At 42.9% G+C, this 23,949-nt stretch overlaps 1 protein-coding gene across 3 annotated transcripts in view; it reads left to right on the forward strand.

The window, feature by feature from the left end:
* The window catches only part of BMPER (BMP binding endothelial regulator), a 248,380-nt gene extending 224,869 nt beyond the window's left edge, over positions 1 to 23,511 (forward strand). For all 3 annotated transcript variants that reach the window (XM_053898433.1, XM_053898435.1, XM_053898434.1), the window contains 2 exons: positions 10,448 to 10,578; positions 22,103 to 23,511. In XM_053898433.1, coding sequence (XP_053754408.1) covers positions 10,448 to 10,578; positions 22,103 to 22,284 — 313 coding nt within the window. In that variant the 3' untranslated portion in view covers positions 22,285 to 23,511. The remainder of the gene's footprint in view (positions 1 to 10,447; positions 10,579 to 22,102) is intronic.
* Positions 23,512 to 23,949: the final 438 nt, after the last annotated feature.

Below are 23,949 nucleotides of genomic sequence, written 5' to 3' on the forward strand. Positions count from 1 at the left end.
CCTTCTCCCTTTGCGCTTCGGCGGGGCAAAGATTGGAGACCCTGGTTTCTGCCTGGCGCCCACCGCTAGCCCGCATGCGGCTGTGCGGATGAATTTCTCTCTCCTCTGTCACAACCGGACAGTCTGTTTTCTTGAGAACACTCTGAGCGATGATGCGGGGGAAACCGGCCTAGAAAGGGAGAAGGCTGTGCCCCAAGTAACCCAGGCGGGGTTTCCCACAGGTGTGGGAACTCCGGAGCGCTTTTTGCTGCCCCTTGCTGCCTCCCTCTGCGGACTCCCTGATGGCCTGTCCTGTGGGAGCACTTTCCTCTCCCCCAGGGTCCAGAGATGAGCAGGGTGCCCTGGGAGCATGGCTGAAGGAGGAGCTCCCCCTAGAGTGCCGACCCGCACCCACAGGAGCCCCAGACTGAGCCTCCTTAGTCCTGCGGCCTGTGGCCTTGCCCAGTCTCGCCCTGCCCTCCCCATGACTCTGTGAAAGTCCCAAGCTGAAGGCAGGGTCTTCTTTCCTTCTACATTTCCACCGAGCCCGGCCTGTGTTTTTGCACATGGCAGACAGTGTTTGTCAAGCTGAATGGAACGATTTCAAAGGTGATGTGCGTCTATGTCGGGGGTAGAAATAGAATGAGTTGGGCTTGCCGCACAGAAGAGATATTGAGATTTTATTTTCTCTTTTGTTTTTAATGTTCTTTATTTTTGAGAGACAGTGAGAGAGCGTGAGTGGGGGAGGAGTAAAGGGGGGGGTACAGAGGATCTGAAGTGGGCTCTGCGCTGACAGCAGCGAGCCCAATGTGGGCTCATGACCCTAACCAAAGTTGGACGCTCAACAGACCGAGCCACTCAGGCGCCCGGAGATTTTTCTCGGTAAAGAGCGATCTCTCTTTCTGGAAGATCTTCCAAGTGTGAATATCACCTAGTGTTAAGGCTGGCTGAGGGCTGGGCAAGTTCATATTTAGATAGAGTCCTAGAATGCCAGTACTACAGTGATTCCACCATTTTACTAATTAAGAAGCAGGAACATGGCTGAACATTGTCAACACGCTGCGCTTTTGGCCTCTGATTGTGTTACCACCTCAGATGTGGTACCTCCTGCTTAGGTGCAGGGTCGGGTGCTCTTTTGTATTTGAGAGTCTTTGCAAAAACAGAGTATGTGAAGCTAGATCCAGTGCATGAGTAAAGTGAGATTTTGCAAAAAGTACAAAAGCTGAGATTTTTCCCACCAATGCTCCACCTCACCTGCCCTCTGGCAGGGAGTGCCTCAGCTCTTCTAGCCTCTGTGGCAGAAAACCAGGAGACTTTTAGATTATATGGGGATTTAGTCCACCAGCCAGCCTCACGGTTGTTTTACAGTGAACGTGACAGTGATGAGTTGAACATGTTTAAGAGAAAAGTAATCGGTTTTCTGACGAGCAGCCATTTTTATGTTCTGCTTTATCAGTCAGCCTCCCCCTCAAAAAAGTAGAGTTAAGAAGCAAATGTTGGAATAAGAATTAAGGTTACTTGGCACTCTAACTCTCAGCCACTAGAGGGGGGTAGTGACCAGGCTTCCTCTCTCCCTGGCTGGATTATTAGACGTCTTTGCCCAAACTGAAGTAATGAGTTATCCCTGGGAGAGTGACAACCTAGCAAATGTTTGCTAATCATGGTCATCTTTTCCCTCTGTGGAGCCAGTGTTTCATACTCTAGCAAAAATATCTCATTTTTTCCCAAGAGGAGTGTTTTCTAACCATGTTAGTCTCTCCAGCAAATAGCAGGATGGTGCACACACCTTCCCCAGCCATAAGGTGCAAGAAAACTTAACTATGAGCCGTGGGGAATATATTCTCCACAGATGGTCTTATAGATGGCTTTATCAAAGGAGGAAATATTTCAGGCTCCAGAACATGCACGATGATTGTTTGGTCTCTGCTCAGAGCAAGTGTAAGGGATTCCTGTTAAAATTGGCATCTATGGAAAATCATAAGCATTGCTATCTTTAAAGGGAGTCTCTGTGCCTGCTGTGTTAGCCACAAAGCAATCTCTAGCTTTAGAAAGGTGTCCAAGGCCGAGGACCATTTCTGGAACTCCTATGCCACCCTAGTATCTGCCAGGCACGTAGCACCTTTTGCCTCCTGGGGAATATAACCTTGGAGAGTTAAAGCAATCAATATTTTTCAGTATCTAGAGAGTGTAAATTAGGCAAAAAATGTAGAGTCCCTAGGTTTTAAACCGGAACTACATACATATAAGTAGGCAATGTATATGTGACAAGAACAGAGTGCAGGCAATCAAGAAAAGGGGTTCATTGTGAATAATTATGAAAGCAGTTCAGTAGGTTTTTCCCTGTTACTTTGGTAGTCGGATTTTTATTCTTGTCAAGGCAGAAAGAGCAAACGCCCAAGGCCGATGGGGGAGCTCAGGAAGATAACTGAGAAGTCATCACGGGCACAAGCACGCTGACTGATTCTGTGTGGCACCTATGAGTGTCACACCTACAAGTAAGGTTGGAAATTATGAGGATTTGGATCCCTAGAAGAAAGAAATGTTTTTTGTTTTTTTTTTTTATTTTATTTTTGAGACAGAGAGAGACAGAGCATGAATGGGGGAGGGGCAGAGAGAGAGGGAGACACAGAATCGGAAGCAGGCTCCAGGCTCTGAGCCATCAGCCCAGAGCCTGACGCGGGGCTCCAACCCACGGACCGCGAGATCGTGACCCGAGCCGAAGTCGGACGCTCAACCGACTGAGCCACCCAGGCGCCCCGAAAGAAATGTTTTAACAACAGACCTGCTGTGCTGCCGTGTGAGGAAACGTGGTCTTCAGAAACAGGTTGTGTGACTGTCATGGGCTTTTTGTCTTGTCTCATTTTTTACTATCCGAGGTTGGACCACATGAGCATCAAATCTGAGATCTGGTGATTTGGAAACTCTGCTTTTAATCAGGCTCCTCCTTTTTCCTGAAATTCCCTTTTGCTCATTCTGTAATGAAGCAAAATTCTACACTTCCTTCACGACCCAGTTCCCATGTCTCTCCTACTCTGCAAAGACTTCTAGACACCCTTACCCACCCCCATGGAATTAGTCTTCAGTATCCCATTGCACTGACTTCCGGCCCAGAATACCCTTTACATCATTTGGAGTTTGAAGGTGTGTCCCTCTGTTCATGTCTGTGCCTCTGTCTGAACAAACAGGGCTCGATGAGTTCATTCTTCTTCACACTTAGGAGTGGAATAAAGGTATAATGTATGTGGGTCTGTGTGGGAGACCTAATGAGGCTGGATTGCAGATAAGTTCAGTATCCACAACCAGAGAAACAGGTAGACTCCCAGATTCTCCTGCCCCGTCTCCTTAGATCGAGTTTGTAAAATAGATAAGCTCATCCAGAAATACCTGGCCTTGCTGTGCTATCCTGGAAACCTAGGCAACCATAGAGCCAATAGCTAAGCCAATATTTGATATCAGATATCCTCACCAATATTTAAGCCACCATGATGTCAAACTATGGCTGGCTCAGGGAGGATCTGGAAGGAGCAGTACAGACTCCCTACCAGCTGGCTTTGCAGGTTTTCCCCACGCTTATTAACACCTCAATAAAGCAACCTCATGTGTCCCACTGTTAAATCTTTTGGCCCTATTTTTTTATGTCAAAATGCTGTTTTTATGTGAATTGCTGAGGGTGCCTATGTAGTATTGAGAAGAGCAGATGTAGGCACTAGAAAGCCAGGGATGAAGTTATTTTCTTAGGTCTAATGTGGCATGGCTATGCCTTCGTATGACTACCTCCTCTAGTAACTTCCATGCAATTCAGGTTAGGGAGGTCGGGGCAGAATTTCAAGGATTAAAGTATAAGTGGGTTTATTAATAGTCTCTATTGATAGTCTCTTGGTAGTTAAACACACTTCTGTCCACCCAGCCAGGACTATTTCCTGAATTCTCTCCCTTCCCCTTTTCCCAGGGATGCCCAGGCACTAACCAACCTGAGATGCTTTCCCCTGATTCTGTGAACTTCCTAGATACATGGAGCAAGGAAAGCCATATGACCCCAGTGTGGTTTTCTAGTGATCGTCCAGATGTAGCCATGTTCTACTGTTGTTCTCAGGAAGGCTGATTTCCAAATAGAACAACGTAGTACAGCCAAAGACCCTTCCCGGTGGCAGAGGGGAGAGCCAAAGCTCTGCCTCTGGCTCCCAGATGGTGCTGGCTGTGGCAACTCTTGGCTTGCCCTTCTGTTCTCCCAGAAGCAGTGTGGAGAGTTCCCAATGGTTAATCTATCTGTCTTTCAAAACTCTGGGTAGCCAACGCATGCACGCTTACCTCTCTCTGACAGGGGTGGCCTTCATGCCAGAAAAAGCAGAGGGAAAACTACTCGGTCTGCTGTTGCTAGGAGGCAGAGAGATGTTTGATGTTTTGATTTTAGCAGTATTGGAGGCTTGCCTTTTTAATAACACGAAGAGCTATAGGTTGTTCTTATGATATTGAATATATGCTTTTCTGAAAGTGTGTCATGAAGGCAGACTTCTCTGATCAAATTCTTTATTCTGCCATTCATTAAATTAAAAAGAAAATCCCCTGGGATACAGCAGAGGAGTGTAAGAAGTTGAAAATGAAAATGCAAGGTTCCTGTGGAAGCAGCTTAGTTCAGAGGTTGCTATGGTGAGCAGCCCCAGGTGGAGGGCTGGGTTAGGCACTGGCCGAGGATTGGGGCAAGGGTGGAATTCACGCTCTTCAAATATCAGTGTCCAACTGTGGCCCTGTGGAAGCTGGGCAAAAGTTATCAGACTGTTATTCACTCTTTGGGTGATTTACCACATGTTTACTGAGCTGCCTGTTCAAAGCACTGTTTGGCTGGATGAACGAGATACAGTCCCCCCCCCCCCCCCCCCCCCCCCCCCCCCGCACAGAGGAAGTGGTAATTAGGATTCAGAGGGTATGTGCTAGGATAAAGATGTAGAGGGGATAGGACCCAATAGGAAGGGGCTAACTTTTCTTGGGCCAGTCAGGAAGCGCCATGGAGCAGCTGAACTGAATGTTAAAGGATAGACATCAGATTCTTCCAGTGGGGAAGAGAAGGAAGCACATTCAAGGCAGGAATGGCTAGGTGGAAGGAAGCCTGAGGGTTAATGAGACATTCCCTATGCCCAGGTAAAAGAATGGGTGGGGAGGAAAAAGGGATGATCTAGATCGCCAGTGACCTTGAATTTGAACTTTCTCTGTAGGTGCCCAGTAAGAGTAGGAGTGAGTGATCTTGATATCACTACATCTACAAACCTCTCTGAGGAGAGCAGGAATGGTTTCCCAACACAGATGGAGCTGCACTCCTGGTACCACCATCCATTAGAACCTTCTGCCATGACGGAACTTGTGTAGATCAGCACCGTCCAGCATGGTGGCCACTAGCCACACATGGCCATTGAACACTTGAAACGTGACTAAGGAAGTGAATTGAAAATTTTATTTCCTCGTAGTTAATGTAAATTTCCACTTAAACAGCTCCGTGTGGCTAGTGGCTTCTTTCTAGAGCTTTGCACGAGGCAGTGGTTGTGACCTAATGGAGGGGAGAAGATGGTGCAAGCTTCCCTGCAGGTAAATTAGATAAGCTGGGTTTCAGGGAGGGAACTGACCCCAGGTGGGTTCTGACAGTATTGTGCTGGACGCAGTGAAGAGAGGCCTTTGAAGAGTCTGATTGAGACATGACAACCGTACATGAAATAATTAGAGAAGGGGGCAGCTGGTGTGTGACAAAGTGCTGCCCGGCACGGCACCAGCTCGGGAGCACCCTGCCGTGCCCCTTGGCATCCTGTCTCCATGTCACTGCGTTGCACAGCTACGTGTGCCCCAAGGAACAAGAATCCTGCCTGTACCTCTCTGCTGTCAGGAAAGGTGCCAGGAGCAGGGTGGATAAATCAGAACATCATTTCTAGATACATTCATAAGCTCCTGTGACAGAAAGCCTGCTTTAAAGGGCTTGCATAGGCGGGCCTTTATTCTGTATTACCTGTAGAGCTTTCCTGGAAAAGCTCTATTGTAATGCAACCTGTGTTTTCCCCCTGGAGCGCTGGGCAGCTGTGTTTCCTGACCAGGAGCTCAACATCGAACAGAACATAACTGGGACAGAATAATGCCATGAAAGCAGGGAAACCAAAGCCATAAATCTTACTAACTACTAAGAGTGATAAAATTCTCCTACACATCCTATAACATGAATATAAATGCGCAGTATTGGTGCACACGGACTAGGGGAAGAGCAACAATCTTCCATTAACATATAAAAATTCAATTCCACTGTGTCGTAAATTAGATTTTTTTCTCATACTGAACTATTAAGTGTGATAAACACAAATTGAACACTTGAATAACAATTGCTTTGCCCAACCCTGAAATTTGAAGTGCATTTGAGGATGCTTGCTTCTCTTAATAAGTTCCTTCTTCTTAATAAATTCCTTCCAGCAGAAGCATACCTAATTATCCCATTATCCATTCCATCCATCTGGATGTCAAGTCCATAGCGTCAGTAGACCAGTGAGGTGGGAGTCTGAGAATAACACACGGTGAATAGAATCAACACCTGAGTCGGAGGCACAGACCAGTACAGACTGGAAAATGTTAGCTGGAGAAATATTCAGCAACTAAGACCTACAAAAGGATATTTTAATTTCCTCCCATTCCTTATTCTTTATTTTCTCACTCTAGTCCGTAAATTCTGATTGAAATATTAATATGTCTCATGTTACTCTTTTTGTTGATTTATCATTTTAGAAAAGTGATATGTGTTTATTATAGAAAATTCGGATATGAAGAAAATAAAAACAGCCACAATTCTACCACTTAGAGACCGCTGTGAACATTTGGCCATATCTGTTTTCAGTTACTTTTGTTTTCTTATTTGTTTTCACGCAATACTGAAGCACAGTTTTGCTCTTTTTCGGTCAATATTTCCTCCGTGTTTCCTCATATCTTAAAATGTATTTCCAGAACATCATTGCAATGTCTGCAGGATATAGAGGTCACCTAAATGTATTTAACTAGGCCTCTATTATAGGCAATTTAGGCAATATATAGGCAATTTATTACAGGCCATCTTCCTGCCTTCTTTTTTATTTCAAATAGCATTATGATGAAAACCCCCGTCTGTAGAATCTTTGTCCACATGCATTACTATTTTCTTGGGTGCGGAATTTCCCTGCCAAAGGGAGGAACTTTCTTAGGGCTATTTATAAGTATTGCCCAATTGTCCCCTAGAAAGATCTTCTAATGCAGTCGTCGTTATTACTATGGGTGTTGAGATGAGAAGGCCCTGAAGTACAGTCCTGGTTTTGCAGTTCCAGATCTGTCATCAGCCGTGTGACCTTGAGCAAGCCAACACCTCCAAGCTGCAGTCTCCCCAGATGTTAAGTGGGCCAGTAATAAGACCTGCCTCACGTCCCATTGCCGTGTGGACTAGATGAGACAGTCCGCGTAAGAGCTGACGACGGCAAAATGCCCGATGTGAGAGCTAACAATTACATACTCTGCCCACCGAGTAGGGACCATCTATTTCTCCATTCTTTCACAAACCCTGGGTACAATTTTGTGTATAAAACTCATCAGCTTGACAAGTGAAAAAAAGACATCTTGTAGTTTTAACTTCCGTGACAAAACACATCTCTCAAGCCTTTAAATATATGTGAAATATTTCAAGCGATGGGTGGCTTTGACACATGCTTTTTCCTCAAATGTTGTTCCTCATGAGTGCCAAGTAATAGAATAAGCTCGAGTCGTCCTTAGTTTTAAAGGGCAGATACATTGTTGACTGCATCTGCGTAGTGAGTGGCATATTGTGGAGGTGGAATACTTATATGCAGTGATTAGTAAATGTGTGCTTCAACATTAAATGTGTGCCTACCTCATTTTCTCCCAACAGTCTCGATGAATTGGATGTAGCTGCCCGCAATTTATTTTAAATTGTATAAATAGCTTCCTAAGACACCCGGTAGAAATAAAAAAGAAGGAAAACATTCACTTCCTTCACCCAAATTAAATTTTGTTTACTGTCCACACAATTTTACAGAGTGACGTTAGATGCTTTTTCAAATCGGGGGACACGTTTCCTCGTGTGGAGACCATCTTCTTCCCACACAAGGACCGTCATTCCACCAGGCCCCCTCGGCGCCCACTCTATCCCCGTCACATCAATGGGAGCCATGCCAGAGAAAGGGACCCGCACCCTATGGGCCAGGGAAGAGGGTGGACTACAGAAGTCCTGGGAGTGAAGCAGAGGTGGGCTGAGAGGTCAGCACCAGCAGCCCAAATGTGGCCGTAATGTAAAGTCTGCGCCGGAATGTGACGGGTGTGGGTTGGTCTGAAATGAAAATCAAAACAACAAAGGCAATCGCAATCGTGGCGTTCAGGAGGGTTCATAGTCAGACATTTAGAGGCCGTCGTAGTTTTAAGAACAGGCTTTCGTTTGCCCTTGTCGGAAGCCTGGAGGCTCTGCACAAATTTAAAGGCACAGCGTGGTGTCGGGTACCAGAAAGGGTTTTCTAGTGAGCAGGATTCCATGGGATTTCTGTAATGCACGTGGGAGGAGGTATGAAGATACGCAGTCTTGATTATTCCGGAGAAGAGAGAGATCTGTTTTCCTGTCCTGTATCAGTCATCAAATAATTTTCTGTCTTAAGTCATCAGTCACCAAATAATTTCTCACTTGATGACATGGAGAAGGCTCCTTAGGTTTCAGTTCTGTTCCTCTTTTGTCCCTGTTAGTTCATATTTCCAAGGCTGTGTCCTCGAGAGTTGGGCTGTAATATCTTTGCAGGGAGATGGTGAGTCTATTGATTCTTTAATATGGTTTCTGCCATTTAATTCTTGTTGGGAGCAGGCAGCGCTCCAGCCCTTACACACAGCTAGCTGGCTGCTCTCTGTAATCAGATGTGTACACACGTCCCATGCCAAGAGAAAATGCTGGCATATTCACAGTGGATTATCATATTCTGGTCACTTTTCAAGATCATCCGTGCTGTTTGTAATCTTGAGTATTATTATTAATTGTTTTTGCTTTCAGCCTTGAATTTGGTTCTGCAAGGAAGAGGTTTTGCTGGCAAGGGTTATGAAAAAAATAAGGGTAGCTTCATGTTCTTAATCTTGAGGGCTTCTTGCATTACTGTTAAGTCAGAATTGTTAGGGAGTAAACTTGCTGGAAGGTGAAGATGAAGGTGGTCCTGTGGAATAACAGGAAGAGCAGTAGTCTCAGGGGATGTAATTTAGTCCACCCTTTTGCCTCTTTTTAACGTGACTTTGGGCCCATGTATTCATTTGTAAAATGACCTGTTTACTTATAAAATAGGGACTGTGCTTTGTCCTATGTAGCACTCAGTGACAGACTGCATGTGGAAGCATTTTGTAAACGATAATACTACACACCAACGTAAGGTCATCACTGTGTCTTTGCGGTCAACATGCTTGAAAATTTGTTGGTTTATGTTGAAGCCTATTTCAGTTCTCTTCATGTCCTGGCCCATCATTTCCACATTTGAACTTAAGCTAGGGGCGCTTGGGTGGCTCAGTCAGTTGGGCGTCTGACTTCAACTCAGGTCATGACCTCACGGTCTGTGAGTTCGAGCCCCACGTCGGGCTCTGTGCTCACAGCTCAGAGCCTGGAACCTGCTTCTAATTCTGTGTCTCCCTCTCTCTCTGCCCCTCCCCCACTCATGCCCTATCTCTGTCTCTCACAAAAATAAATAAACATTAAAAAAAAATTAAACTTAAGCTATGAAGACCTTGGCTCAACCTTCTTTATCTTTCGGTCTAATTCGAGGCCTGGAAGTTTTGCTTTATTTGGAATTTGTCACCCCACATTCTAAAGAATGAGCATCAGTGTTTCTCAAGAGACTAAGATTCTAAGATATTGCCAAAGCGAATCTTAATTGTATGTCTTCAGAAAGCCCTGGGATCTTATACTTTTATCATACTGGGCACTATTTTGGTTATATTGTAGTAGAAACTATTATTCTTGTATTAGAGCTATTCACAAAATGGCAGCACTTTGAATGGTGACTGTAGTCTAAGAGCTGCATTTCCAACATGGCAACCGCTAGACATATTGATTATTTGCATCCCAGTCAATTAAGATTAAATCAAATAAAAAATTTGGTTCCTCACACACGCTAGATACATCCCAAGTGCTCAACAGCCAGATATGGGTCATGGAGTCTACTTTGGACAGTGGAGATTATAGCACATTTCCGTCTTTGCAGAAAGTTCTACTGGACAATCCTCTAGAAGAAAGGGAACCTAATATCACCTTCTTCAGAGGTACCCAATAAGGTTTCATGGAGAACTTTTATGCCATTTTTAGATTTCCAACGTGAATTAGCAAACTTTCATGGCCAATCAATGTTTGACATCCCACTTACCTACCCTTTCCTGCAAGTCACGCTTACGGTGTTTGATAATTTGATATTTTTACATGTTCATTTCTTTCTGTTGGGTTCCTTAGGTCCTGTGTGACAGACATGTGTGAATGTCCAGTCCATAAAAACTGTTACTGCGAGTCATTTCTGGCATATACCCGGGCCTGCCAGAGAGAAGGCATCAGTGTCCACTGGGAGCCTCAGCAGAACTGTGCAGGTGAGAAATTCCCGGTGGATCCATCCATCAGAAGTTCACTACAATCCCCAAAATAGCAATGAAAGAGACTCTCTGATACGAATGGCCACATTCCCCCTTGGCCAAAGGGAAATTCCATCAATAGTCCAACTGGATTGCAACTTGATAAAACACAAGGGCTTCCCACTAGGCAGGATAGAAAGCACTTAAGAGAAATGCTTTGTGACAAGCACATTTGAACAATTTAAGGATTTCCACTGTTGCAAAATCCTCTCAACCTCAAGCTATCAGCTGGATGTACTTAGCACACGGACAATCACAGCTGTGGCTAAGGTTATATGTGGCGCAAAGAATATTCATGATGATTACAGTCATTTAAGGTCTTCAGGATAAGTGTGTGTGTGTGTGTGTTTGTGTGAGAAAGGGAGAGATTGTTAAACCCTAGCAGAATATTCTTTTGCCTCTGAGAGACAGATTTCTATAATACTTGTTATAGTCCTTTGATCTCAGGCAAGTTAATTAGCTTATTGGATATCTGTAAAATGGACTTCTTTGTTCATTCAAGAATTATTTCTTACAAAGTGTCTACGTGCTGGGCATTGTGCTGAACACAGTGAGTACTCTGGTAGCTTAAGAGACGAAGCCCTTGTCATTGAGGTGCTGGCAGTCCAAAAGGAGAACCAGATGAAAATAGTAACTCTACAAGAAAATACTGGCTAAGTATGTTAAGTGTGATGTAGGAAACAAATAAGGCAGAGCAACAAAAGACAAATGGAGAGGGAATGGGTAGCTATTTATATGGGGACAAGGGAGGGCTTCTCCGTAGTGATGATAGGAGCCTTGAAGGATTGAAGGGAGTTAGGGCAAGAATTCTATGCAGAAGAAACATATTTTATGACCATAAAGCAGGAATAAAATAGCATGCTCTCGAACTGGAAGGGAGTCAGTGTGGCTCAAGCATGGTGGGCAGGGGAAAGAAGCATAAAATGGGGGTGGAGTAGAAGCAGGAGCTGGATCGTGCAGGGCTTTGCAGGTCTTGGGAGGGTGGTAGCCTTTATTCCAAGAGTAGTGGAAGCCACTGATGGACTTTGAGCAAGCCTCATTCTGCTTTCTAAACATCACCCTGTGTCCAGGCTACTGTGTAGAGAATAGATTGGCCGGGGCAAACTGAAAGCAGGTGACCAGGCAGGAGTGTGGTGGTGAACAAACAATGGTGACTTGGATTAAGATGGAGGCAGTATATGAGGAGAGAAGAAAAGAGATTCCCAATATATTTTGGAATTTTACAATAATATCTGTGACGCAGAGTGATACGCACCAGTGATATGTATGTGAAACATCTGAAAGAGTGTCTACCTCATAGAAGCTACTGCTGCTAATTAGATCTGGAGAGGAGATGGCTGAGTATTTGTCACTTACTTCAAGGGTTGGCAGACATTTTTCCGAAAAGGGACAGATTTGCCTGGAATGAAGACACAGGGGGGTTGCACTAATTCTACACTAATCCTAATAACCTTAGCTCTGATATTAGAAAAAAGGCAGTTCATGGCACTGCTAACTCTAGAATGTCTATATTGGTGGAGGTCACCTGGCTGGAAGAGAGGTCAAGAAGGATTGCCTTGAGGCTGTGTTTTCATTGAGTGGCCATCTTGTTTACTTAGACCAGTGAGTCTCAGTCTGGCTGGGCATTGGAGTCACCAGGGAGTTTACAAGATAAACAAGAAACCTATGCCCAGATATCCTGTTTTAATTGGCCTTATATAGCTTTTAAAACTTCTCAGGTGATTCTGACTTGTAGCCAGAGTTGAAACCACTGAGTTAATTTTTATGCCTACTTGGGTGGCTTTGAGGGAGTAGGATGACAGGTATTTGGGGGTTACTAAAACTTCTCCAAGCTGCCCCTTGACAAAATCACTTGTCTGTGTCCATGAAAAGCACTAAGCCCTTTTACCTACTTCTAACTTCCGTTTTGGAATTTGCTCTCTTCTCTGCAAACCCAAGTCCAGTCTTTGTATCTGAGTTCACTTTCTACAGCAAGAATGTCTATCAATGTTGCCCTTCTGAAAGGAGTATTGATTTGATAAAAATAACTCACAGTGATCCTGGTGGACTGGGTCCGAGGATGCAGAGGGGGGTCCTGCAGGGCCAGCCAAGAAGGTCCTTGGCTTCACACAGGATGGAAAGCAAACTCAAGCCAGCAGAAAGTGAGAGCAGAGTTTATTGAAGATACAGAGACAGCAGATACAGACAGAGCATCTGGGAGACTCAGAAAGGAAGTAGAAGATGAATCTCATCTTTGCTAGGGGTCTGGAGTTTTTACTGATGATTGTGGTCTGCTGCACATGTCCTCTTGGGCATACAGGAACTGGTCAGAACAAGGACAGTGTCCTGATGTCCATCATAAGTCATGTATCCCCTGAAGCCAGGGGACCTTGGCATCCTCAAGATGTCTAATGCCAGTGATCTGGAATATGAACATGATGGCTTCACCCTATCATTCCTTAGGTATTATCTATTGTGTTGAAAGATTCCAAAGAAATCATTAACTCCTCATCCCTTACAAGGAGGACATAAAGTAAGGCATGTGCAGGACAGGGGTGCAGGTCCTAGCAAGAATAGAAGAAGGAAAGGGAGCAAAAAATAGATTTTTATGGAGTCCTTCAGGTTCCCTATCTCAATAACATGGTGTGGTTGAGGCTCCTAAAAAGTAAGACGGAATGGCTTACCTCTCACCTAATGCATCAGTGTGGGGTAGCATAGTAAAAGTGATGTTTTTGTGGGACCAGGTCCTTTTAGTACACCTTGAATATTCCTAGCTCCCTTTCTCTCCTTTGAGTCCTCCTTCCCTTGAATCTATCAGAAAAAGACTAAGATATACGGAGCCACGTCCCATCCATCCATCCTGCTGTAATTTAGGGCTCTGCAGAAACTTATAAACTTCATTAGCTGTGGTGGTGCTGTGGTAAGGCTTATATTAGATACAGAATATAGGAGTCCTCTCTTCCCAGCCCACAGCTATACTTAGCACCGTCTGAGTGCACCATTTGAGGACTACGCATTCCCCTTGATTTCAGGGACCAAATCTCAGGAGCTAAAATTACTTTTCTAATGGACGAGGAATATGGCTCTCGAAAGATTTCATTTACCACTTAAAATTAATGGAGCCATCTGAGTGAAGTATAACTCTGTGCAGTTGCAGGGGAACCTTTACACACATACACACACACACACACACACACACACACAATGAACTTGCACAGGTTGACAGTTGGCACATGAAAAATAAATTTATGGAGACATGCAGCATCTTTCAGTGGATTCATTTCCAATTGATCTGGAATATTGAAGACTATAAGAGTACCCTTTACTTATTTTTAGCTTCCAGATCTTTTCGACTTATGACAGCACGTAAGGGCACTTAATACAGAGAAGAGAAATTTTCCAGAGTAAAAAGCTTGGAGGCTGAACCAATAAGAAGCCAGCCAGGCAAGAAACTCTGAATGAGCAAGTGACATTTCCAAATGTAGCCCGGATTTTAGCACTATCATGACTACTAGCACAAAGCGTATGCCCACTGCGTGTGGCAAAAAGGACTGATGGAGCTCAAGCTTAGCATGTGAATTACTGAATATAATATGCTATGCAAAGGACCATCGTAAAGGTCTAGAATAAAAGTTTAATAATGACCGTTTATATTAACATTCACCATTTTCTAAGCACTTCCTTTGCCCCAAGGACTACACTAGCACTTTTATGACATTTTATGTTGTTAATTCTGCATTATAATCTATACGGTAGCATTCTATTACCCACACTTTACGGATAAGGACATTGAGGCTTGGAATATTTAAGTGATTTGCTGCAAGCCACAGAGCTAGAAAATGAGTAGGTTGGGAATGAAACCCAGATAAATTTGCCTCACAGCCTCTGTAGTTAATCATTATGAAAACAGACCAGCAAGAGCACTGTGGAAAAATATAGTCAAATATGAGTATATATTTATTTGCGTATTTACATAAGCATCAACTAATTTAACTCAAATATTTGTTATGTAGGTCTTTCCGATTTCTATTCATTTGTGCCTTATCACTGATAGTTGCCAGTTGGTAGTCTCTGACCGTAACTTTGTTATGCTCTTGCCCTCACATCTTACTTGGCCATTCTCAGCAGATTTCCTGACATCTCCCTGTAGCCCACACTAATTGTCAGTGCACTTTCAGTAATGCATTTTATAAGTGGAAAAGCATCTGGGATACTCGAAGTGGCATGTGTCTTTCTATAGCACATCAGATAGCCTGCTGGGTTCTATGAGCATGTTTTCCTCTGTTTGTCTCTATAAATTCCAGGTGCTTCTAGCCCTTTGCTGTAGCAATGGCTTTAATTATACACAGTGAGCTTCTCCTTGGCCAACTGGGTGCCTCCTGTAAAGGATTAGGAGATAAAGTCAGTACGGGGATCTTCAACACTCAGTAGGGGATATGGAGGCAGCGGGGTTCCAGAGGGCACGGAGCCGTGCTTATTGAATTTATTGATAAAGCTAACACCCAGCGCTTTTCTGAGTTACCACATGAAGTAACACATAATGCTGCTTGTACACATTACACAGTGTCTGCTTGTGTGTCCCCTAGAGAACAAATGCATGCCAACCCTAATCACTTTGGTAGTTGGCTGGTTTTTCTTTTTTAAATTATTTAACCAGATGAATCCTTCTTTAAATGCATATGTTCAAATTGGTCACAGTTAGGTTTTATTTTTATCTTTTTATTTTTTTTAAGTTTATTTGTTTTTAGAAAGAGAGGGAGGGGGCAGAAAGAGAAGGAGAGAGAGAATCCCAAGCAGACCACGCTGTTAGTACTCCTGACATGGGGCTCAAACCCACCAACCGTGAGAGCATGACCTGAGCTGAAATCCAGAGCCAGATGCTTAATCGATTGAAAATAATATATCTTTTGTCTTTTATATATATGGAAAAAAACATTGAATTCACAGAAGAGTCAAACAGGGTCGGAGTCAGTATTCACTTTCTAGGATCATATAACAGTTGATGATCAATTTGCAGGCAAATCTAATCATGGCATCCCTTAACTAAAACCCTTCCAAGACTCCCCCTTGCCTAGATTCACATCCCCTGCCTACTTGTCTGCCTTCGTCTCCCCATCTCTCCCTCCTCAAATTCCGTGCTCCCACCTACCAAATTGAGACACCCTTCCCCTGATGGAGCCGGGCAGTTTATTGTTGCCCGCATCCCACACTTGCCCTCTCTCTGCCTGGGGAGCTCTTCCCACCACAGTCTGTCTGACAGCTGCTACTCATCTTTTAAGACCTAAGTGGGCTCTGTTCTCTGAGGTCTTCCTAGATGCTGACATCCCCTTAACCTCAAGTTGATGTCTCTCTCTTACTCCTCCATGGTACTTTGCTCTCATGATCTGATATAGTGCATCTTGCATTTTATTAAGAATCTGTTTAGGGGTGCCTGGGTGTCTCAGTTGGTTGGGCATCCGACTTTGGCTCAGGTCATGATCTCACAGTCCGTGAGTTCGAGCCCTGCGTCGGGCTCTGTGCTGACAGCTCAGAGCCTGGAGCCTGCTTCAGATTCTGTGTCTCCCTCTCTCTGACCCTCCCCCATTCATGCTCTGTCTTTCTCTGTCTCAAAAATAAATAAACATTAAACAAAATTTAAAAAAAATCTGTTTATGGGCCACCTTTACCTGTTCGGTGGTAAACCCAGGCTCCTGTAATGGGAGGTCAGAGATGATACCTGATTCACATTTGATTCCTTGGCCTAAGAGAATGCCAGCCACGTGGCAGATACGCGGGAGATGTTTATTAATTGAAATGGAAATGGCAATGGTGTTTGTTCAACGAGAAAAGACCTTTTTTCCCCCTAGTGGTTCTGCATTTTCTACGTTCTACTTTCTCCCCGTAGATCGTGAGAGAAATAATCAGTGTTCAGTTGGCCAAAGGTGAAATGTCACAGCAGAGCATCAGGAAGTTAAGTGGTAGAGTCAGAAGGAAGAATTGAGAGGTCAGAGAGAGGATGAGACATGGGAGAGCTTGTGTCTATGAGAGAATGTGGGGAAAGGAAAGAACATAGGTAGGAAAGAGGAAATTCTATCAAGTTTTCATACTGCAAGTGATCTTTGCACGGTTTCAAGGGAAACAAAGTATCTGGAGGGTGAAGTGAGTTCAAAGAGGCTTTCTGGAAGCAGCTGAGTGGAAAATGAACTCAAGGCCAGCCAAATGTAATCCACACTGGGAAATGAGATGAGGGATGGAGCATCATTAAGATTAAGTCATCCTCCAACAGGCACTAACATTTAATAAGCTGCTCCTGTGTGCTTGGCCCTGTGCCAGAACTTTGGGTCATGGTAGAAGGGACTCTGCCCACAGGAGCCTGGGCCTTGGCAGGTCACCCTCTTCCACCGGGGATGATTGTCCTAGTGACCCCTGGAATTTAAAAATCTACAGCTACTTGGGCCCCAATGCAGAATGAGAGCAAAAGTCTTCAGGGAATGGGGCTGAGAAATATCTTTTAAAAGATCCTCAGGGGACTCTTATAAGCTTCTCTGATTAAGAACTTCAGCTGCCCTGAAGATGGGGGATTAAAACAAATAAATAACTGTAATGTGAAAAGTGCTGTGGGGTGCAGAGGGAGGAAGGACATTCTGGGGGAGATCCAGGAAGCTACTTGGAGGAGGTGCCATTTGAATTAAGACTTGGAAAATGATAAGATAGATTGGGAAGAGAATCAGAACTAGAAATTAGAGATGAAACTGTAGTAACTGATAGAGAAGACAAGACAAGGTAAGGGGAAGAGTCTTGGAGGTCATTGGAACTTGTAATGCCAGGGGAGTAGGCAAAGAAGCCCAAGAGAGAGGTGTTCTCCAAGTGTTAGCAGAAGAGCCTGGAGAATTCAATGTCCAAAGATAAAGTAGACAATAAGGCCAAATATTTTGTGGAGAGGTTATAGGAGAGTGGGGATGCCGGTGGATATAGTCATGACTGAAAATGTTGGTGGGAACTGCTTCAGTAAAGTGGTAGGTGAGAAAGAAAGACAGATCACCCGTGTTGATTAATTGCAGAGGAATTGGATATAATGACTGAAGTCTTTTATGAAGTTTGGAGGTAAAAGGAAGAAGAAAGTAAGTCTGATAAGAAATCTTTTTTTTGTCAAAGATTAGTGTTGATCTGAAAATGTTGGTAATATTTGGAAGCAAAGCCAACAGAGATTAATGTTCAATGAGAAGGACAAAGAATAGAGCAAGTTCCTGGAGGAGATGGGTCAGAAAACAGGAATGGCCAATCAAGGATGGATGCAGATGTGGAGCAGGGGCAGTGGGGAGATGAGTTAAGGGTGCTTGTGCAGATGACCTAAAATCATCGATGAGGAAGGGTGGGCACTCTGAGGCTGAGGATGGGCTCCAGTAGGGTTTTAGGTGCAAGATGATGGGAAACAGTAGGAGCTTCCATTGTGCACTTACCTCCCCTTTGGAAATAGTTGCCTTCTCATTTGCTAAAAAGACATGAGTCTCTACTGTGACTGAAGTATGAATGTGGGGGTTGTTTATAGGATTAGTTCTCAATTCTGACTGCATATTAAAATAACCTGGGCTAGGTTTTTTAAGGGGGTTGTCAGGTATCGGGAAGTTCCCTGATGAAACTGATTTTCAGTTTTGAACACCATTGGCCCATGGAAACATAACAACACTCGGATATAGTTGTGTGTGAATATGGTATTCAGCTAGGATGTTTCCAAATTATTAGGCATATACAATGTATAGGGTATTCTGTTAGCCACTGAAAAGCAAAAAACAAAACAACAACAACAACAACAACAACAACAACTTTGAAGGGATCTATCAAAAGCCAAAAGATTATCCAAAAAGCAAGCAAGATTTAAAGGAATAGTTATGTTGATCTACCCACTCACTCATCCATATATCGATGCAGGTCCTCTAAGTACCTACTACACGTTAAACACCACACTATTGCCGAAAATAGAGAAACAAAATAGCCTTTCCCTCTCGTAGCCTAGATTAAGCTGGAGAGAGGATTATAATCTCATGCTGCAAATGCAGAAATGGAGGTGGGCAGCGGGTGCTCTGTGAATACAGTCAAGGGACAGCTCACCCAGATAAGAGAGGTGGGAGAAAAGGTTGGGGAGTGTCTAGAACAGGGGAAGTTGGGGTGGATGTAGTAACATTCACCAAGCTAGGTGATGGCTCTAGATCAAGGCAGAGCTTAGGTCTCAGGACTGACTTTGCTACAGGCATTTCCTGGTAGCCTAAGAAATATGATTAAATTATGAAAAGCCGAAGCAACTTAATACTGTTACACTATAGAGGTGATGGTTAGGGAATGTAGCATTAATGAGTAATACTAAGTTTTTGCTTATCTACTGTATCATTTGGGATCCAGGTAGAAAACAAACGGCACACTCAAACTTACTAATTGAAGTAAGTTTAATAGATGGATGTCTTATAAAGAATTAAGTAGGATGTAGGAAAATAACAAAGAAAAGCCCAGGGCCCTGGAAATGAACTGTTCTTCCTCACAATATTTTGATACCAGATGTGTGGGGCTTTTTTCTCATATCAACCAATTCTCCAAAGTTTCAGAGACCAACTGGATGCCCTGCAATTCAATTCAATTCTGACACTACACAGAATTAGCACAAGGCTGCACAGGCTTAAGGGCTCAGTGTCACACGACTGCCCTCGCTTCAGATGCCAGTTGCAAGTAGTGGGTCCTCAGGTTAACCTCACTTCTGTGTGCCTTGGCTGCAAAGCAGGGGGAGGGAGGTGTTCTTACTATCCCCCTTCCCTTTTAGACTTAACAATTTTCTAGACTATTTCACTAACCTCTGGAAAACACTTTGTTTACTATTACTGGTTTATTATAAAGGATACCATTGAATAGATGAAGAAGTGCATACAACAAGGGACAGAAGGGTCCTGACATAGGAGTTTCGGTCCCAGGGGAGTAAGTACACCACCCTCCCAGTACTCTGATATGTTCTTCAGCTCTGAAGTTTTCTGAACCTTGTTGTTAGTCATTTAGGAGTTTTTATAAGGGTTTCATTATGCAGGCACGATTGATGAAATCGTTGGCCACTGGTGATTAACTCAACATCAGCCCCTTCTCCCCTTCCTGGAGATTGGGCGGTGGGGCTGAAAGTGCCAAACCTCTAATCATGCCTTGGTCTTTCTGGTGACCAGTCGCATCCTGAAGCTATCTAGGGTCCCCTAGCCACCAGTCATGTCATTAGCATACAATAGATGCTTAATACTCTAGAGAGTCCATGGACTTTAGGAGCTATGTGCCAGGAACTGGGGACAAAGACTAAATATTTATTTTTTATTATATCATACCCTGTGTCATAACAGAGAGGCTGTTATCATTCCTGGGCCTAAGGAAGCAAGGGAGGGGTTGACTGTCAGAAAGTGGGGACAGAGAGAGCTCTGTAGAGTATGAAAACTACTCACTAGGAACAGTGGCATTTGTTTGAGGGGTGCAGTGGCCCACAGTGATGCCAGAAGGAGAGGGCTAAGGAAATAAGCAACTGGACCTCACTCTTCTCCTTTCCTCCAATTGCCAACTAGTGTTCACCATTCAAAAGTGAGCCAGTTGAAATCATCCCTAGAGATCAACACAGAGCACAGACGTAGAGCAGGTTCAAGAAAGAAAGAGAGTAGGTCTAGAGGGGCAAATGGAAAGTGTCCAATCCGCTCTCTGGTGTAGTTAGATCTGTTTCATAGCTCATTTGTTTTTTTTCAGCAAGTATGTATTGCTGGCTTCCATACCTAATGTCCTTTAGGAGCTAGAGATGCAGTGGGAGACTCAATGAAAACTCTGCCCTGAAGGAGTGTATATTCTAGTGAGGGAAGACAGAATAAACATGTTACAAATGATAGAAATGGTAGTGATATGTATAAAGAAGAAAAATATGGAAAAGGAATCGAGAATGTGAGGCTACTGTTTTGGATAGGAAGTTACCTTTGAGAAAACACCTCAAAAAGGGGAAAGTAAGTCAGGCATAGAACCAATAAGACTACATTTGATGTTTCAATATAATTGGCTGGCAATAGCTTCCCGTAACCCATCCCTCTATTGGTATATCATGTCGTGTATCTCTAACAAGAAAGCATCGTATACAGTGGCTTTGTTCAAAACAGGTGGTTGGTAACAGTTAGTTTAGTTTATTTAACAGCTTAGGCAACTAGGACAGGGATAGAAATGCCAAAGCTTAATATGGAAATTAAAATCTATACAGAAAAATGATAATTATAGAGCCAAGTATTATAAAGTAGGTTTGACTCAGATGTCTCTCAAAATTCTGTGTTTCATACAGTTCAGTTTTTTAATAATATGGAAGAACTTGTGAGTGATAATTGACTACTCTTTTCACAGCACCCCTTTTCTCATTTGTGTTTAACTAGTGTAATGGGTATTTGAGGAGCCTTATTGTAAGTTAGATATGGTCAAACATGAATGTTCTGTGATAACTCTATATAATTTGAAAGATTCGATATAAGGCCCACTTGCTTGAAAACCAGTCCTATTTTTCAGTTTTACAATTACATTCTTTACAATCTTTGCAAGGTATTATTTTGCAAGCTGCATAAGCTATAATAGAGGTGTTTAAACTGATACTCTTCCATTGTTATTAAATTTGTTTGGAGCGACTTCAAATGAAGGTTAGATTGTTATTGGTATTCTTGGAAAGTCCCTCTTCTAAATCCCTACACGTGTCAACATTCCTACTCATGAGGATAAAGGGTGGCCTCTTTGTCACTGGAAATAACTCAGATGGGAAAATTTGTATGTCATACAACTCCCAGAATGTTTGTTTTCCTGACAAATCTATTCATGAGTTTTCAGGAACTCTTAGAATATTGTCAGAATCATTCTAGCTCTAAGCAAACAAAGATGGCAAATTGGTTATGATTTGGCTAGCTCGTCATTTTTGTATTCTCTGTGGCCAGACAGCCACCTACTTCCCTCTCTCCAGTCACTCGTCTCATTTTTCCCTATTTGGTTTTACCCCACTCTTGCTTTAATTTGCCTCAAATTGATCACTATGATTAAAATATGTCGTGTATTTCCAGTAAGCTTGGTAGGTTTTTTTTTTTTTTCCTGTATGTGTAATTCTGTGTATTTGAATATTGATGGGGCTGCACAAAATATTCCTATTTATCACAACTTGATAGCTCTAAGCACAATTTGGAGTTGATTTTTCATACTGTTCTCAATAACCAAATAACCTCATAGACTTCCCGGTAGCGTCACTAATGGGTAGTTTGTCTTCCCTGGGAATAAAAAGCTTTCCATTTTATTTTACTTTGAAGATCACTAGCCCAGAAGGTGGATCTTTGATGTTGTTTTTTCAAGGGCAGGTGATTCCCAGAGTGTTTGAGGAACGTTGGATGTTTGCTATTTGGACGAGCCAGTGCAGTGGGTGACATGAGCCTGCAGAATGGCATTGGGCCGAGGTTGAATCTATGTGGCTCTTTCTCCACGTCTCACCCATGTCTCCTTTTCTCAGCCACCCAGTGTAAGCATGGAGCTGTGTATGATACCTGTGGCCCGGGATGTGCCAAGACCTGTGACAACTGGAATGAGATCGGTCCATGCAATAAGCCGTGCATCGCAGGTTGCCACTGTCCCGCCAACCTGGTCCTTCACAAGGGAAGGTGCATCAAGCCAGTTCTTTGTCCTCAGCGGTGACCTTTGTTCTGCTCCTAAGACTTTGAAATCCGGTGTCTTTGACACTGAAGTGGAAGAGCCAATGAAGGACTGCGGTATTTGTGTGCTGATTCTTCAAATACACACAGAGTATATATGTGTACATATATAGATATATAGATATATTCAGAAACATTTCATCATTTATATAAACTATAGGTGGATTATTATATGTATATTTTTTGCTATAAGACATGTATTATTTCTAGGATCCTAATCTGTAAGCCATTGGATACATTGTATAAATAAGCCAGGTGTTTGTAATTTAATAAGGCAGCATGCAGACATATTGGATGGCTTTAACATCACATACATTTGTCATTTCTAAGAAGTTTTCTAAGAGACCTAAATTGCCTGCCTGCATTAATTTTAGCTTTGAATCAAGACTTGCAGTTGAGTAGAAAATGTGTTTCTCTGGAGAAGGGCAGAGTTATCTAGGGGCATTTCATGCTTCCAAAGAAAGGAGTGTATGCCCTAGGGAGATGACTGGTGATTGGTGACAGGACCTAATGATGCATGTAAAGCAAGGGATAGGTTGTTAGACTTTATTGGGTCATGGTCCAATATTATTTCCAAAACCGATTGGCTAGTTGCCAAGAAATATATATTTGTCAGTAGAGCATAACCAAAGAATTGAATGGTTTCTTGCCATCTTTGCATATTCCTTGAGTCACCTAATTATACATGTGTGTATGATGGATGTGTCCATTTATATGTCGCAGTGAGATTAAAGAATGTTTGGGTGACATGTCAGTTTTATTGAGCATGAGCAGATATTTAGGGAAAGTTTTGCACAACATATGAAAGAATAGCCATTTGTCTGAATCTTAGAGCAATTAAGGATGGGCCAATATGAGTTGATGTAAGCCATCTATGTTTTATGACTATTCCATGTGTAAAATGAAAATCATTAATTATTTCTAGAAATTCCTAGCCCAGTGCTATTTGGTGACTGTTAATACATCATGATTCTACAAAAAGAAAGCCTTTTCTGACCAGTTGATTGAATATCAGTCCAAACAAAGACTGGTCTCTGTATTTGCTCTAATTTACAGGTAGTTTACTACTGGTCATCAGATGAATTTCCTGACTTTTTTTTTCAATTGAATAAATGAAAATGTCAACAAAACAAAACCCACTAATGTTTCATTTCAAGATACTATGTTCCACAGTGTAGTCAATAAAGGGCTCAATATTTAAAACAATGCATTTTCTCTTTCAAGATGTGCTGTGTTATATTTTATAAGTAAGCTATATCAACTTCAAATTGGCCAATTTTTAACATCTTTATTTAGATATAATAGACAATAGGGAACCCCCCAATTTTTTTTATGTATATATTTCATCTTTTCTCCCCTCAGAAAGTCCCCCTTAAAATTTCTTGCAGGGCTGGTTTAGTGGTCACAAACTCCTTTAATTTTTGTTTGTCTGGGAAACTTTTTATCTCTCCTTCTATTTTGAATGACAGCCTTGCTGAATAAAGAATTCTTGGCTGCATATTTTTCTGATTCAGCACACTGGATATATCCTGCCACTCCTTTCTGGCCTGGCAAATTTTTGTGGATAGGTCTGCTGCAAGCCTGATATGTCTTCTCTTGTAGGTTAGCGACTTTTTTTCCCTTGCTGCTTTCATGATTCTCTCCTTGC

This window comes from Panthera pardus, unplaced genomic scaffold (genome assembly GCF_024362965.1).
Source record: "Panthera pardus isolate Hobbes unplaced genomic scaffold, ASM2436296v1 HiC_scaffold_8, whole genome shotgun sequence".
NCBI lineage: Eukaryota > Metazoa > Chordata > Mammalia > Carnivora > Felidae > Panthera > Panthera pardus.